The sequence below is a fragment of the Oryx dammah genome, unplaced genomic scaffold (genome assembly GCF_014754425.2).
Source record: "Oryx dammah isolate SB20612 unplaced genomic scaffold, SCBI_Odam_1.1 HiC_scaffold_1, whole genome shotgun sequence".
In the NCBI taxonomy this organism is placed as follows: Eukaryota; Metazoa; Chordata; class Mammalia; order Artiodactyla; family Bovidae; genus Oryx; species Oryx dammah.
Genome location: NW_024070185.1, coordinates 6,450,625 through 6,468,938, shown reverse-complemented (window position 1 = coordinate 6,468,938; position 18,314 = coordinate 6,450,625). Strand labels below are relative to the sequence as shown.

The following is an 18,314-nucleotide window of genomic DNA, read 5'->3' as shown; positions in this document are numbered from 1 at the left end:
GAAAGATGTGAAATTTAGATAAGGTTGATCTAATTCAGTTTTGCTTGTTGTTTACCATTTAAAGATTCATTCAGTCAACAAATATTGCTGAGTGCTTTGTAGGTCTAAGGCACTGTGTTTGGTACTGGATTTTTCCTTGTAGCCTATTGTGTTGAATCATTCCGCCATCTTAGTACTTACAGGCAGTTCTTACTCTACATGGTACCATATAAACTGAAATGTGTGCTTTTTAGAACCATGGCCTTGCTGTACAAAGTCCCATAGAACTGTTATTAAGTAGTTAGCATGGTCCTGTACAAAGACTACCTGTGTATATATTTTAATTTGTATTTCTTACAGTAATAAAGCACAATATGATAGGTGAGTCCCAAAATTACTGTTGTCCTAAGGAACATATGTTTGAGTAATTCATATTTTATAATCAAGAAATATGCTTAAAAATACAGATCTCAACAGTTGTAAATTGATTTCAGAGATCTAACAAATTAGCATTCTATACATAAAGCTCTTTATAATTTAGGTTCCTAGAGATGTGAAAATGTCATAAAGATCTATAGTAGAAATTTCCTGTTAATTAATTTAGTTTGTGATACTGCAAAAAGGACTTTTGATATATTGAATCTTCCCATAAAGTCATAAAGTTTCCATTTCTAGAAATATATCTGTAGTGATTAAAGATGATGATAGTACTGATACTGAATTGCCAATATGGTCTCTCTGTTATCACTGACTGATGACTATATATACTTGACTTTATTTGCCAAACTGTGTCAATCTAAGCAAAGTTAGTTTCTTCTAACTTTATATATTTACTAGATGTTATTTTTCTTTCTCCTAGCAAAAGTAAATGGCATCTCCAAATTCACAGATCCTAAGTTCATGAAATTTAGAACCAGGATTGTAACTGTTCAGATCATTATGTCCAGAATAATCAGGTATACTCTGAAATGGAAGAACCAAAATAAGAGTTATCGTTTAAAGGTGGTTGAATGGTGACTGCAAAACTACCTGTGATGGTAAATTACCTATGTGTTAGGTTCTCTTAACCCCTCTAAGTTCTTTGGAGTAAGAGTTATTCACTGTTTTCCTGATGAGGAAAATAAGGACCACAGACTATAGTCCAATCAGTTTCTGTGTAGGAGTTTGGAGTAGATCTTTTTTCACATCAAAGCCTATGTGCTTTCGACAAGAACAGTAGCTTGAAAGAGAAACTGCAGCTGGAAGCAACGGTGGAGGTAATAAGCAGCTGCAGAGGTAAAAGAGATGAGAGTTAGTGATGAAGAAACAGATGGTAAATTGTCTTTGCCAGTTCTGTACATAGGGCTCAGTGGTTAGGAATATAAGCTTTGGACTCAGACCTGAGTTTGAATCTTTAGTTTTCCACTTATCAGCTCTGAGATTTTGGGCAAAGTTGCTTAACCTCTCTGAGTCACTATTTCCTCAGCTATAAGATAGGTAGAATAATATCTAATATCTACCTGTTAAGGTTGTTTTCAGGACAAAAATGGCATAATGTAATTAAAATTTCCACAATGCTTGGCACAGAGTAAGTATTAAATAAATTGTGGTTTATAGTACAAAAACAATATTATTGTTTAATATTTGCTATTAAATATATTTAAAATATTGTGTACGTAATATTACACACAAAAGGAGGGAACACAGCCAGTAATCCCAAGCCTTAAATCTGCACACACAAAATTAAAGTGTTTTCCCTTCTACTTTCTTTAAGAAACATTTCTTCTCCCTTTAAATAAAAATTTTTATCACAAATGGCAAAAGTAATTCTTACTGTTTTAATGTTTGCCTTGACAAGGGTCGCTTACTACTCTTAAACCGTGACGCTGAACTTTTATCTCCTTAGTGATGGTTTTCAGTCTGTATGACACTAAGCTCAAAGAACAGTACTTCTTAAACTTAGTGCACATCAAACTCAGTTATTTTCCAATTTCACATGCTTGGATTCCTCAATCAGAAGATTTCTGTTTACAGAAAGTTTGTGAGATTAATAAAAATAATTGGTGCATACCTTTTATCCTGGTAGCTCAGACAGTAAAGAACCTGCCTGCAATGCAGGAGACCTGAGTTCGATCCCTAGGTCAGAAAGGTCACCTGGAGAAGGAATGGCAACCCACTCCAGTATTCTTGCCTGGAGAATTCCATGAACAGAGGAGCATGGCAGGCTACAGACCATGTGGTCACAAAGAGTCAGACAGGACTGCCAGACTAACACTTTTCACCTTTTACCCAGATTCACAAATTTTAAACATTTTACAACATGCTTTAACATTCTCTCTGTGTGGAGATTGACATTACTGTTTTTCTGAACCATTTGAGACTAGGTTGTATACGTTATGCCTTAACAATTCAGTATTTTTCCTAAGAACAAGAATATATTAAAAAGTTCATTTGGGTTTTTCTTTAACATCTAACATTACAAACTTTTTGGTCAACCCAATATTCTGCAAAGCCATTACACAGTGATCAAATTCATTAAAGCTAATATTGATATAAGTATTTTTACCCAATCTTAGGCTTTATATCTAGTTTTTTAGTTATTCCAATAATGTCCTTTATAGCTCTTCTTTTTTCAGTATATGATCCAGTCCACACATTGAATTTAGATGTCATGTTTTTCAGTCTCCTTTAATCTAAAATTATTCCTTTCTTTAGCTTCATGGCATTGGCAATTTTGAAGAAAAAAAAAACATTTTAGACTTGAGTTTCTCCGATATGCCTCATGATTAGATAAAGCTTATACATTTTTGGCCAAAATACTGTATAATTGTTATGTCCTTCTCAGGGTCCAGAGGCACATATGTTCAGAGGCATGTATGTCTGTTTGTCTCTTATTGATAAAAGTTAAGTTTGAACACTTGGTTAAATACTATCTGATTTCTTAATTTCTTTTTGTAATTAATGAGTAATGTATAGGGGCAGATACTTTGAGACTCTGTAAACTTTCCATTCTTTATCAAACTCTACATTCAGCACTCATTGATAATTCTTGCCTGAATTATTTTTTCTATGATGATAGTAAAATGATAATTTTTCTAACTCCATATTATTCAGAATTTTACTATAATGAAGAGCTTTCCTTTCTTTATGTGTTTATTGATCATCAGTGCAGACTCACTCATGGATTCTTCTTTATGTGATAATTGGAGTATCATTCTATAAGTTTTATTACTCAAGTGAAAGTGAAAGTCATTCAGTATTGTCAAACTCTTTGCCATCCCATGGACTATGTAGTCCATGGAATTCTCCAGGCCAAAATACTGGAGTGGGTAGCCACTTCTCCAGGGGATCTTCCCAACCCAGGGATCGAACCCAAGTCTCAGGTCTCCCACATGGTAGGCGGATTCTTTACCAACTGAGCTACAAGGGAAGTCCAAGAATACTGGAGTGGGTAGCCTGTCCCTTCTCCAGCAGATCTTCCTGACCCAGGAATTGAACCAGGGTCTCCTGCATTGCAGGCAGATTCTTTACCAACTGAGCTATCAGGGAGCTATTTATTATTGTTTATTATATAAAGAGCTATTTATTAACAAAGGGCTCATCATTTTCGCTCTGTAAAAATATGGTTTTGTCAAAACAAATGAGCTAACATTTTATAATTATCTGTGAAGTGAACTCTATATGTAATATTTAATATACCAGCCTTTTGAACTGTGTGTATTACTATTATAGTATATATAAATTATCACCTTAAATATGACAAAACCAGAGCTTAGCCTGTATGTGTGTGTTAGTCGCTCAGTCATGTCTGACTCTTTGCGACTCCATGGAATTTCCTTCTGGAGTGGGTTGAAGTGGAGTGGGTTGCCATTTCCTTCTCCAGGGGATCTTCCCAACCCAGGGATCAAACCCAAGTCTCCTGTATTGTGGGCAGGCTCTTTACCATCTGAGCCACAGGGGAAGTAAATTCCCCAGAGTCCTGTAAGTGCTGACCAGTGGAGTCAGGACTTGAACTCAAGTGTCTGTTCAGCGTCAGAGTCCTTAATACCATGCTCCCTCTGTGACTTGCTTTACAACTTCTGCAATGGATCTCATGTCTTTTTGAGTTTAATCACTTTTCTGACAGTTTCATCCACACGCCACACACCTGTTACCCTAAGGAAGACTGGGAGTAGGATGGAACGCTGTGGACACCCTTTCCTTTCTCCAAAGGAGAAATTTATGATATTGATCCTTCTCAAGTGATTTATTATGCTGCGTTCTTCCCCCGAATCCAGAACTGCTTTAAAGGGAAAAAGACATCCCACAACGGTAATTTGCAATATTATTTAGCAGTAGAAGGATAGAAAATGCAGTTTTCTTTGTCTGAATCATGTGTATAATATGCCTCAAACCTCCACCCTCCCCATTAACTTTTTTTTTAATCCTAAGAACCATCTGCTGGCTTTACCTCTTTTCTACCTGCTGGATGCTTTCTGAGTCCCTTTATCCAGTGCTCTATTTAAATGATCCCATTTAAGTCCAGAGCCTAGGGAAATCACACTGATTCTGCGTTCCCTAGCAACATCCCTGAGAAGAATAACAGCTGCCTAACCATATGCCACCATAAAGAGGTAGGGAAGTACATACAAATTGACATTAGATGCCTTAAATCTCAAGACTTCAGACATCATAATCATCATATTTGATTATTTACCTTTGGTAGTGCAAGTGCAAAAGAGAAGAATAAATATAATTATCTAAAGTGACAACAGATATACTGTGGATGAGCTTAGCAATCAATTCAATTTCTAGATATGTTCTTGCTAAGATCAGCAGAGAAATGGCTATGATAAAATTTTTTAAATGTTTATGAGTCTTGTGTCAAAATTAAGCTGTACTTATGTTGTAATATGACAGCATATTTAAACCTTAAGGAAACTTAAAGTTCTTTCCAAGTTTTTTGTTGATATTCTGTACTTTTTTCATTGTTAATTTATTGTCCATGGTTTTGCTTCTTCCAGAATGTCTTATAATTGAAATCACACACACGATGTAGGTTTTTCAGATCAGCTGCTCTTACTTAGTAATATATATTTAAGTTTCTTCTGTATCTTTTCATACCTCATTTCTTTCTAGCACTAAACATTCCTTTGTCTGGATATATCACAGTAAATTTATCCATTCACCTACTCAAGGACAATTTGGTTGCTTACAAGTTTTGGTAATTATGACTAAAGCTACAGGTCCATGTGCAGGTCTTTGTATGCACATGAGTTCTCCACTTATTTGGGTAGATACCAAGGAGCATGAATGCTGAAGCATATGGTAAAAGCATGTTTATTTTTGTAAGAAACTGTCAAACTGTCTTCAAAGTGACTGTATTGTTTTGAGTTTCCACATCTTTCCAGTATTTCGTGTTATCAGTTTGGGATCTCAATCATTCTAATAGAAAATAAGAATTTAATTATTATAGCTTAAGTACTACTTTAGGAACTGCTACCATAATGGTAATATGTGTTATAAGCAGGAAAAGTTACTACCTTTTTTAGTTTCTTTGCAAAACTAAATTTTCCTACATTTAAAAATTATTAATATGTTCCTTCTCTCTATACCTCCCCCTTCCCTTCCCCTACCCCACCCAATCTCTTTATAGCTTAAGCTTTTGGATTTCCAAGGACGAAGAGTGAAAAATTATCCTGGACTGTTTTTCCTGTTTTAATCAACAAGTAGTCATTATCCAAATAATAACCAACAATTCAGTAAATATACATGCTTTTTTAAATATTGAAAAAATAGCCTTTGATCGTCTTTCAAATTCCACTCAGTTTTCAAATTTATTTGAAATAATTCAATTTTCAAAAATTATTCCTGATAATTTTCAGAATTTCTGGTCACCAATAGTCTGGGGGAGGGGTTGCTTTTTTATATTTTGATTACTACTCTTTATTTTAAACAGCCAATTAAAACAAAACCATATTTTAAGGTTAGGTCATTCAATGAAATTTAATGATTTTGAACAAAAACCAGTTTCTTCCTCCAAACTTTTTGGGGTTTTAAAACATGAATATTTTATTTGTAAAAGAAATCTTGGAAATAATTTTTTATGTTAGTTAAAAATACTTCCTGGTTTCATTTTTCTCAATGAATTTATTTGCCCTGGAAAAGTTACTTATTTGCAAAACCAAATGAAATGGAAAGGCTAGACCAGTAGCCTTCTAAATATTTGCATATGAGGAAGTCTGGTATTTGTAACAGATAAATGTAGAGCTGCTCTGGTGGGAGGTGGAGTGGAGGCAAGAGACTAGAGCACCCCCTCCCCTTCTGCCTTTTCCCAGGGACCTCTGAGGAGTCCATAGGACCATGTGGAGAAGAACTGGAAAATTGATTTTAAGATTTGTATTTAAAGCTGCAACAGAACCAAATAGTCATCACTGAGGTCTTTATCGTGGAGATCTAGGTGTCTAATTTATAAGGTTTCTGAATTAGACTTCAGGGCCTATGTTACATTTTATTACAGCCTACAACTTAAGAGCAGACTGGCAAGAATTAAACGAAAAGCCTGTTTCACAGCTGTTATGCATCTGGGAATTTGGTTAAAAGGGGCTAGCTTAGCTTAGCCTGGGTTGTGATAAAAAGCAGTGTGTAGGGACCTTTTAAATGAAGTCCTGTGCTCTGATCAGAGTTGTATTTAATACTGGCCCATAAGTCCACATAATTATAATTTTGTAAGAGTCTTTAGGACGTCAGTAACTTTTAAATCTTACCTTGTGAAAAATGATTATGTCACCTGTGGATTTTAAAAGCAGCAAACCAAGATAAAGGTGATAATCAAACCAAATAGTTCTCCATATCCAAGTTTCATACTTACAATGTTCTGACTGTTCTTTGTAATTTGCTATTCCATTTAATATGTTTTAATGAGGCATGTTAATTCTGATAAACGAATGCTTCGTGTAGACCTGTCGTACTGCAGGGAAAGGTGGATTACTTTCTTAATGGAGCCTTACTCCATTCTGGCTTTTCTCCCAGGCTTGCAGATGGGTCAGGGGCTGTGGAGAGTGGCCAGAAACCAGCAGCTACAGCAGGAAGGCTACGGTGAGCAAGGCTACCTCAGCAGAGAGCAGAGCAGGAGGGTGGCTGCCAGCACCATGTCTCACACCAGTCATCGCAAACACGTCCAGGGGGGCATTGACATATATCATCTTCTGAAGACAAGAAAGTCTAAAGAACAGGAAGGATTCATTAATTTGGAAATGCTGCCTCCCGAACTAAGCTTTACCATCTTGTCCTACCTGAATGCCACCGACCTCTGCTTAGCTTCCTGTGTTTGGCAGGACCTGGCCAATGATGAACTTCTCTGGCAAGGGTAAGTTCAACTTTACCATATTTGACCCAGATATCTCTTTAAGTATAACCTTGCCTAAATGCTTTTTTTTTTTTTTTTTGTAGGGTGGAGTGCTGCTTTTTTCCATTTTAATATTCTCATCAAACTTAATTTATGGTCCTATATTTGAACTTTGTAAAAAAAAAAAAGGTTATTTCTATGCTTATCAGAACTCAATCAGAATATAGTTTTCATTTGGGATTTAAATCTAGATTGTTCATTTCTAAGAGAAATGCTTCCTTTATGCCTATATCTCTGACTCTTGGATTTTTTTTTTCCTTGAGAAATTTAAAGGCTGGCTTAGTTTTTGTTTTTTAATTTAGGAGAGGTTCTGTTGCCTTGACATAGCTTAGTAATAAAAGTCAAAAGCTATGGGACTAAAGAGGCTGTTAAAATATTGATAATTTTCTAAACAAGTTACTAAACTCCCTGTTACAGAATCATCTCATTTGGCTGGGGAAAAAAAATGCAATGATATAAATTAACTATGAAGAAGATATTCCCATGTAAAAGTGACTATTCTACCCACTTTCCTCAGAAATTTTGATGTTACAGGCTGAGATAGTAACTTTCTTATTTTCCTGTAAGCTCTCTCTCTCTCTTTCTCTCTGTGCATGTGTGTGTAAAAGAGAGAAAAGAAGGAAATTTGGCAGTCTGAGTCAAAAATCAATAATATCAGAAAGTGAAACTATGGTATCCATCCAGAATTTCTAGGAATTGTAACAAGATGAAAGGTTAGCTTTCAAATAATAACCAGTAGCTAATGCCCCTGAACAAAATTGGAAACAAGTGTCCCAATGTGTATTAATAGAAACAATGTGTTTTGAGGTATTTTAAGTATTACAGATTTTGTAAAAAGTCATGTTTAGCTCTGATAGTAAAGAACCAGTGTTTTAAAGCAATATCCTAACATATACTAATCTTAATGTTGCAACTTTTCATTTAAGTATTAAAGTTACAGCATTACAGTTTCTCCCTCTGCCCAGCAGTTCCCCCATCCCCCACTGAGTTATATTTCACAATGGAGCACATAGTTGTTTAATTCTGTTTAGACTCTTGGTTAGTACTGCAAGCTTGAGAGTAAGTTCCTTTGATTCAGATCCTGCCTCTACACAAATTAGCTGTGTGACCATGGGCAGCTTTTTTATGATGTCTGTGTTTATCTGTAGTGCCAAATCATAGGATGGTTGTAAAGATTAAGCAAATTAATACTATTACAATGCTTTAAATAGTGCCTGACATCTGTTAAGCACTTGGTAAATGTTAGCTGTTATCATTGTCATCATTAATGTTTAACTTCAGTGGGACTCGAATATTACTAATCTTTTTAATTCACATTTATTAAGTGTCAGAATTTGAAGATGTTTGTCTGTTTTACTCTAGTAAATAAATAAAACAAGCATAAAATTAAGCAGTTTATACTTCAGAGCTGTAAAATCCAATTTTATATCATTTCATATCACTGTTTTATCATGTATATACGTCTTTAACTTAGAAGATTCAATCTGGTCATGTTTTCTCGTTTGATTTTTATCATACTTACAGGCTGTGTAAATCCACTTGGGGTCACTGTTCCATTTACAACAAGAACCCACCTCTAGGATTTTCTTTCAGAAAATTGTATATGCAGCTGGATGAAGGCAGTCTCACCTTTAATGCCAACCCAGATGAGGTAAGTGAAGAATTTGAACATTTGTAACTGTTGAACTTAACTGCTCCAACATAATAAATTTGCAAGTAAAATTATAAGTCTCTGAACATGACTTCTGAATCACTGTGAAGCCCAGTATTTGGGTAATTGCTGTGTGACTCAGTCGTTTCTTTCTTCCTTACTGTGTCAAGTACTAATCTTGCTATCTGCTCACTTTGTATGGCAGCTTCCATGATGCACATGCAGCCATCGCCTACATTTGGTTGAGATACCACTACATTATCAGTTGAGAGCACAAAATATATTCATCAGACTTTATCTGCAGCATTTTCTTCATTTCCTAATTTCCACTTAGTTATGATTATCAGAGGATACAAAGGGTATTTTTCTAGTTCGTGACACATCAAAATATCTTTAAATAATGCCTTTAAAAATCTTAATCCCATGATAACATAGAAACAACTTATAGATTGTTATAAAAATTGCATAATTTTGCATTAATTATCTGATTCTTTTTTTTTTCTTAAGACAATAAGCAAACACAAAGAAGAGGGAGAGTGGGAGAATCAAAAAGAACTGCTTGAAATGAATTAATTATTTAATCATTTCTTAAGATATGAGTGATCAAAATATGAAGACAGTTCTGTTGCTGGCTCCCCTTCTCCCCTATTCTTATTTCAATATATTCTGGAAAAGTTCAGATTTTTAGAAATGTTTCTTATTCTTATAAATTTAATAGAAATTACGACTTTTGGGTGGATCATTTAAGCCTTAGCCCCACAAATACAACAAAGTATATATTTATAAAGCAAATATGTTATAAAGAACAGATATGTTATATTTGTTCTCTTCTTTCACCACTTTTATTTTCAATGAAAAGAAGACATACTTTTAATGAAAGTAGAATGATTTATTAGAAGTTAAAGTTCAAAGTATACATTTAAAACCAGTATAATATTGATGTTGTCAGTTTAAACAGGTGACTAGTGTTACAATAAGAAATATTTTGCATTAGTATCTTGAGTTAATTGAATGATGATTACTAGAAAATTGAGGCAGAGGGGTATGGTGTTTTACTCTAGATACGTGGGAATCAGGAAAGGCAGCTATAACAGGGCTGTCTTAGTAGGACTAATTTATCAAGTCATACTGGCTCCAGTCATGAATTATGCCAATGTTGAGCAAAACTGTCATCCCCAATTCATATCAGTTGCAAATATTACATTCTAAGGAAAGTGTAACTTGGTAAGTACTGAGTTGTAGCTTTTCAAAGTCAGAAAAGTTGGATGTAATTGCTCATATTGATTATGGTAAGTAGTCATTCCTTGCTAAAAGAGTACCATTTTTAAAATAAATTATAAAGCATCCTTTTTATGCAAAAATGAAACTACAGATAGGCCCTTATATACTAGAATATTATATGGGTAGTTTTAAATATCTAAATTGGAAAAGTTAGATGTCAAAATATGTTTCCATCTTTGCAGCTACATATATCAGACTATAGAGTTCTTTTGTACCTCCTCTAGAGTGTTTGGAGGGGGGCAGAGAAAAGAGGTAAGATTAAAGTCCTCTTTATCTGACAATAAACTATAAAAGTCAAATGTTTGCTTAAAGAGGGGATTCAAGTTACTAATTAAAAATAAGATTTTTAGATCTTCAGATTTTTACTTATCCATCCTACCTCCCATTGTTATTGAGAGTTGGCTGTATTTTGTTTCTTTTACTCCCTGACCTGATTCAAAGATATCCTGGAGCATTCCAGAAGTATTGAATTCACTGTTCTGAAAGGGGCACATACTGTTGTCAGGGAGCATGGAACTAAACCATTCAAAGTGACTTTGGTTCCAGAATTCTGCTTCTGTACTTTTATGAACATCACCCAGGCTCTCAGCAAGCAGCTGTTGCCTAATAACAAAATCTAATTCTCTCTTTACCAGAGTACCCTTAGGACATAAGTAGGCATGGAAGGACATTGAACTACACTTGTAGGTGCAAAGAAATGAGGAGAAGTATTTTAATTAATATTCTACACTTGCTTTCATTGACTGAACCAACCAAAATATAATCAAAAGATCATCCTAGTAGATGTTTTTATATAGAACTCACCTACATGAATCATATTTCAGCCAGGTCTTAGAATGACTCTTGCCATGATTTTTTAGTGCTAGCAATCAGAAAGTACCTATGGAGGTTGATTATTTTTCCCCCTCACTGGAGCACTGTCATCAGATGTATTATTTGGGTTTATTTAAGCCTGAGAAGTAATTACTAATTAATTACGTTTGATGTTATGTTTAAATGTAAGCGGTGTTTATTTTAAGTACCTGAGATAAGATGTATATAATTGTTCAGTATTGTAATAAATCTACTTTTCCATAATTTCTAGTTCTGTACTTAACATTTTGATAGCAAGCATCATTAAAATATTATAAAAATAAGAATACTTACAGCCACAGGGAGCAAGATTCTCCAAAGGACATCGTTCATGTCACGGATATGGGTAACCAAACTCCACAGCAGCTGCTGGCAGTGGCTCATGGGGTGGGGGAGAACTTCTGCACAGTTTGTGGTACGATTGTCTAGCACGCTGCTATTATATGCATGACGTTGTGATCTCAGCTGTATGTAAAGTCTTGATCTTGTGCATGAGCTTGTGTACCTTGTGGCAGGTGACCACATTCTAGTAAAGGAATGTGCTAAAAACCATCTGTTTATATTAGGCCATATTTCCCCTGCATGTACAAGTTACGTGTGTGATTTTATTCCCCAGCATTATTATAATAAATAATTTTACTTATAAACCAGTAACTTATTCCACTGAGTAATAAATGTTTTCTTGACATAGTTATTTGTAAATTTAGAGGCTGAAATTGGTAGTGAACATGGTTTATGTTATAAGCTTATTTTTGTTTCTATATATGTTTATAAATTTTTAAAATAATATCCTCATTAAAGTGAAGTCACTCAGTCATGTCCAACTCTTTGCAACCCCATGGAGTGTAGCCCACCAGGCTTATCTGTCCATGGAATTTTCCAGGCAAGAGTACTGGAGTGGATTGCCATTTCCTTCTCCAGGGGATCTTCCTGACCCAGGAATCAAACCTGGGTCTCCCGCATTGCAGGCAGACGCTTTACCGTCTGAGCCATCAGGGAAGCACCAATATCCTCATTGGGGTCAGGTAAAGAAGTCTTTTTAAACACTATATAAGCACATTTTTCCTGTGTTCATGTAGAAAGAGCCACGTGCATACAATTATATGTATTTTATTAGACAGATCTGGGATAAAATCTATTATGAGAAACATTTTAAATTTTACCTAAACATATATTTTAGATGTAAATGTGTAAGCAAATTATTTTCAAGGGATCATCTTTTTGTTGTTGGACCAGCTAAAATACAAACAGGAAATTTGGAGTTCTCCATTATAGAAAAGAACTTGGGTGTTTGTACTCAATTTTTACATTGTCTCATATATAAAATCTTACTTTTTTGTTCCAGTATACAGCACCAAAATGTTCATTGCCATGACTTCATACCATAGAAGCAGTGATGAACAGTAACTATTTTCCTGGAGGTAGAAAACTCTGATATCATCAGGAAGTACCCATTTCCCAAATGTAGTTTTTGGAATAATTATTCCACAAGATAATGGACATAGTCCAGAGATTTCCCAGGTCTAATAAATTTGATCATAATAAGTTACAATTAGTTGGCTTATTTAAAGAATAACTTTTCAAAGCCTTTATAATATATTCATGCCCATTGTGAATATCTAAGAGGAAAGTGTTGTGAGTGAGTTTTTTTTGTCATAGTCTCTTTTGGGCGAGGTGGGATGGAGAGCTATAAAGTAACATTCTGGGGAACACATTCTGAGATATGCTAGGGTAGATTATCTGTAGTCTTACTCTGTGTGAATGTGTTTCTAAATGAATTAAATAAACCTGGATTAAATGATGGAAATACCCTATTATTCACTGACAGCTATATGATGTTTATTTTACCTATAATCTCCTTTCCTATTTAAAGTCTATGGATCTATAATTTTTTGTTCTCTTTCCTTTGGTCTGATAGTATTAATTACAAGAATAATAATAATAAAACAGACTTGAGTCTAGACAACCAAGAGTTTTATTCATGTTCTATATTTTCATGTTAAGTGTGGAAAATAAGGGTAGGACATCAAACCTGATAGCAATATTGTATTCAAATAACTACCTGTAGACACTGATTAAGTACTTGTGTCAATAACTTGGAACAGATCATTCATCAACATATCCTTGGTGTCTCATTCTCTACACTAACTCTGTTAAAATCTCCTGCAACAGGGGTACTCCCAGGGAAGATTGACAGGCCACAAAAGATGCTTTTTAGTTTGGCAAATGTACCGCTTTTTGGGGTTTTATCCCAGCTCTGCAGGCCTTGAAGTTTGACTTTATCTTCTCACTGAAGTTAGATCAGTCTCTCAGGAATAAACTTAAGCCATATAGTAGAACCTGAGCCAGTTTGACAGTTAGATGGGTGTACTTTAAACAGTGCCTCATAGCACAGAGAGAGAATGCCTAAGCACTTAGCTAATGTCACAAACTAAAATATGTCTAGGAATGATTGGGTCCTCACTCCCCTTCACTGTGCTGCTCTACTCAGTACCACATTTTATGTGGTACCTACTTTCCCTGTATGGTTCATCTAGGTGTTTTTGGCTTGAAAGAACAAAGAACCTAATAGTGGTTTAAGCTGTATAAATTTATTTGCTTCAGAAGACACCCAGAATGGTTATCCCAAAGTTGTTTCAGTGATACAGTGGGAGCTCAATGTGTTGACTGGCTACCACTACTCAAGGCATCACATTCTCATATGAAAGTACCCTCAGCAAAAAGATCAGCAGCACACTCCTCAAATTCCTTATGCTGATTAAGGAGAAAAAATTCTTTTCTGGAGCCTTCAGTATGCTTCTGCTCATGTCTTATGACCTGAACTGAATCACATGAACACCTCTAGACCAGTGGAGAACAGAAGAGAAAGGGTTATGCAGTTGGCTTAGACTTAACATGATTTAGAAACTGTGGCTGAGATGCTAGAAGCAGTGAAAGAGCGAAACAGCCTTTGAGCAGGCTTCCAAGAGTCTGCAGCAGTGTTTTCACTAGTGAGCCACTCGAAAAATGTGTGATTCTGCTTCCCTTGTTCCTGGGGCTTTGCTGGTTTAGAGACATTAATAGTCAAGGCAAGAGTATTGACATCAGAGACACAACAGTTCAAATTGCTTGCAGAGACTACCCTCTCGCTGTATTAGGTCCTTGTGCCACTGAACAAATAGACCTAAAGGGAGGAAGAAAAGGTACAAGCATAGATAATTATTCTGTGGTTGAAGTGACTATACTTAATTACCAGAAGGCAATAGTTACTGCTACACAGTGCAGAAAAACAAAAGAATATAAGCAGAACTCAGGAGATGTCTAGAGTTCCTTCCAGTCCACTATATTCTATTGTGAAAGTTATTTTTTTAAAAATCCCTATAGTCCTATATGGGTAGGATTTAAATCCCATCACTAGATAAAGACCCTCAACAGCCCCTCTATTCCTCAGGAGTTGAGTATAGATTATCCCAAGCTAATCATGTTGCTCTCATTCCCTTTGGCTTCCATGACATCCATGTAATCCAGTGAGATTGGAAGAAAGAATACTGTGTGCTGTCTGTGCACACGTGTACTTCTGGACATGGGTGTATAGGGATGGAGTGATAGAAACACCTCTGACCACCTTGCAGCCATGTAGGTTGTTAACACACCCAGAAAGACACACTGGAAAGAAAGAATTGGGTCTGTGTTCCGTGTGTGAGCCTAAAAATCCTAGAGCCTTAGTAATTTGGGACTTCTTATACGAGGCAATAAATCACTGGACATTTTTTGAATTGAGGTTCCTGCTCTTTGTAGTTAAAACCTACTAATGCTACATAATCATCATCACCCAAACTCAAAGGAGTTTGACATGTAATTCTGAGCCAAGTTTTTTCAGAAAAAATAGACATTGCTGGTTCTCATTAGCAAATTAATTTTATCTTCAGTTTGCTGATGAAAATTTATTTAGAGCAAAAAGAGCTTGTTGACAATGAGAGGAATCCCTTACCAAATATACCTTCTCTATAAAAAAAAAAAAAATATATATATATATATATACTCAAAAGACATAAAATACTCTCATTCATTAGCAAAATCCCTTTACCTTGATCATCGTTAGAGTCAAAGTACAAAAAAACTCTTCCTCTCAGAATATTAATTAACTGAATATTAATTAACCTCTGTCTAGATAACTTAATAACCTTCTACCTGGTATAGCTACTCAAGTCATACTAAACTAAAATTAGTCATACATAACAGCATTTAGTCATACTAAACATTAAAACTCTCTTAAGGGCAACATGATGTATATGTTGGTATGTGCGTATGTATGTATGTTTCTGTCTGTTTCAGTCTGATCTATCATGTGTTGGTTTTGTCTGGTGTCTACTAGATCAACTTTATTTTATACTTTGTCCTGACCATACTGTGTCTTTGACCATCCTCCCATACCCTCCCCTGTCTCCAAGTCATTCCCTCACGTGCTTTAGAAATCAGTCCGCAGAAGAACATTTATAGACTTGGCATAAACCTTTCAGAAGCTTTAGAGAAAATTAGTTTTCCAGGCCCCCTTCTAGTCTGTATCTAATTGAAAAAGATTCAGGACTAGAGTATTCCATAGTTTATTCATCACCCAAACCACCTGATTGGCTTTGCTTTTGTTTTCCTCTGTATGTTATGTCGCTCAGTTGTGTCCAACTCTTTGCGACCCCATGGACCATACAGTCCATGGAATTCTCCAGGCCAGAATACTAGAGTGGGTAGCCTTTCCCTTCTCCAGGGGATCTTCCCGACCCAGGAATCAAATCGGGGTCTCCTGCGTTGCAGGCACATTCTTTACCAACTGAGCTATGAGGGAAGCCCTCTGTATGTTATAGGAAATACTAATTTGCTACTGGAGTAAAAGCATACTGAAATTAATGCACAGTGTACTGAGGACTAAGAACTATAGGAAAGAATAAAATTAGTATACTTTAATTATAATATTTTTGACACCACAGTGCTCATACTTCATATTTTAAAATAGGAAATGCTAAAAATCAGGGAGATTTTTTTCTTTATATGAATTTAGTTACCAATTTAGATAAATGTTCCTAGAAACCTTGCAGTATTGTATTTATAGTTTAAATACATTTCCAAGAAAATTCTGTTTGTCTTTTATTTCCTTATTATACCCTATCTGACCACCTTGACACCTCTCCAGTGTTCTTCTTCATCTGATGTAACCACAGTTTCAGTGAAACTTGACATCGCTTTCAAGATTTAAGTTCTCAGCTTTACCATCGGAAGTAGTTGTCTCCCCTGAACGTCTTTCCTGAATTTGAAATTGTTGCTACCAGTTTCACAGTAGATGTCACTCAAATATGACGGCTTTATCAGAAATTGAAAAGACAGTATTTCCTCAGTTATTGGATGTCATCAGTTGCACACCATCTATCAATTTAATTGCAGCTTTGAAATATGGAAGTATTAAAGAAACACTATGAATTTTCAACCAGCTAGTTGTAGTGTACATTTATCCATAAGATTATGTAACGTTTTTCCCTTTCATAAGATTTTTAGAGATACCTTCTACATAATGAAAGTCTTAAGATCTTTCTGAACCACTTATTAGCAGTTAAATGTATCATTAGAATGACAGGTCGCTTTTTATTTTTGGAATAGTGATTTGAACCTTTATGAGTTTATAATTTGAGGTGTTTATGGTGCACCTATCTAACTCATAGGTTTTAGATACATTTTTTTTCTTTGTTATGTTACAATTGTCTTTTCTCCCCCCTGTTTGAATTATATAATCCTTACAAGTTTACAGCTTCTCTTGAAAGTCATCTGGAAGCTTTATACAGAAAGAGTTGAGCATTCATTCAACAGATATTTATTAAGTATCTCTCCACTTCCTAGGGATATAACTTTGGCCTCGGGCAAATTATTTACACCTTCTGTGCTTCAATTTCCCCAACTCGAAAATGGGAATAATAGTAGTATGTATATCATGGAGGTGTCATGAAGATTTAATGAAATAGTGTGTGTTAAATGCTTAGTGCTCACCAAACTGTAGCTTTATTTTATACTAGAAGCACAACTGCACACACCATAGTATTAGCAGCAGGTACTGCTCTAGGCTGAGGGGTTCTTTGTCTCCTAGAACTTTTGGATTGTAGTAGATTCTGAAGGAAATCAGCCCTGGGATTTCTTTGGAAGGACTGATGCTAAAGCTGAAACTCCAGTACTTTGGTCACCTCACACGAAGAGTTGACTCATTGGAAAAGACTCTGATGCTGGGAGGGATTAGGGGCAGGAGGAGAAGGGGATGACAGAGGATGAGATGGCTGGATGGCATCACCGACTCGATGGACGTGAGTCTGAGTGAACTCCGGGAGTTGGTGATGGACAGGGAGGCCTGGCGTGCTGCGATTCATGGGGTCGCAAGGAGTCGGACACGACTGAGCGACTGAACTGAACTGAACTGAGTTAAATATTTGACACCTGAGTAATGGTCCTTCATCAAGTATGTATCAGAAACACCAGCATCTTCTAGCTTTAGATAGTGATAAACTTTGCCTTTAATTTTGTTTTCTGACATGTGATGAGCAGTTTTTGCATATTTTAATAATAGTGTTATTAACCAGTAACTTTTTGGTTCAGTGGTAATGCTTAATCTTTTAAAAGACATTTTAAACAGTAAATCGAGGTACATACAACATTATGCTCAAATTTAAACATGTTTGGGCTGAAATAGTGGTAGGATGAACAGAGACTTCAATTACATGAAAGAGTATGCACATGTGATGACAACAAGACTACCATTTAAACCCCAGCTTCTCTAGTAATAAGATTTGGGTTTCTGAAAAACCTTTTTTTTTTTTTTAATTTTAATGTCCTTTTAAAAGTATTCATTTATTCTCAGTCAGGAAAACATTTAAAAAGTCTTGTTTATTTGAAAATTGCTTCAGAGCTGTTAAAATATATTTATAAATGTATATTCCAGATAATATAAAATTGTAAGTTTTATTTATCAAAGTCTGTCATTTAAATAGCTATATATGTATGTGTGTATGTGTATTTCTATAAATGCACATATGGCAAGTGAAATGTTTGTGTGTGATTTTTATAAAGCAGGAATTCTAGACAACATTAGTGCTGAAATGTGTCACTTTGTCATTAGTTTGAAGTGTTAGTAACCATACCTTGACCTAATAGAGATTTATCTCCATATTTTGATTA

The 18,314-nt window shown here is 35.3% G+C and overlaps 1 protein-coding gene across 1 annotated transcript in view; it reads left to right on the top strand.

The window, feature by feature from the left end:
* The window catches only part of FBXO8 (F-box protein 8), a 42,818-nt gene that overhangs the window by 8,902 nt on the left and 15,602 nt on the right, over positions 1-18,314 (top strand). The window contains exons 2-3 of the mRNA XM_040231971.1: positions 6,970-7,306; positions 8,870-8,996. Coding sequence (XP_040087905.1) covers positions 6,978-7,306; positions 8,870-8,996 — 456 coding nt within the window. The 5' untranslated portion in view covers positions 6,970-6,977. The remainder of the gene's footprint in view (positions 1-6,969; positions 7,307-8,869; positions 8,997-18,314) is intronic.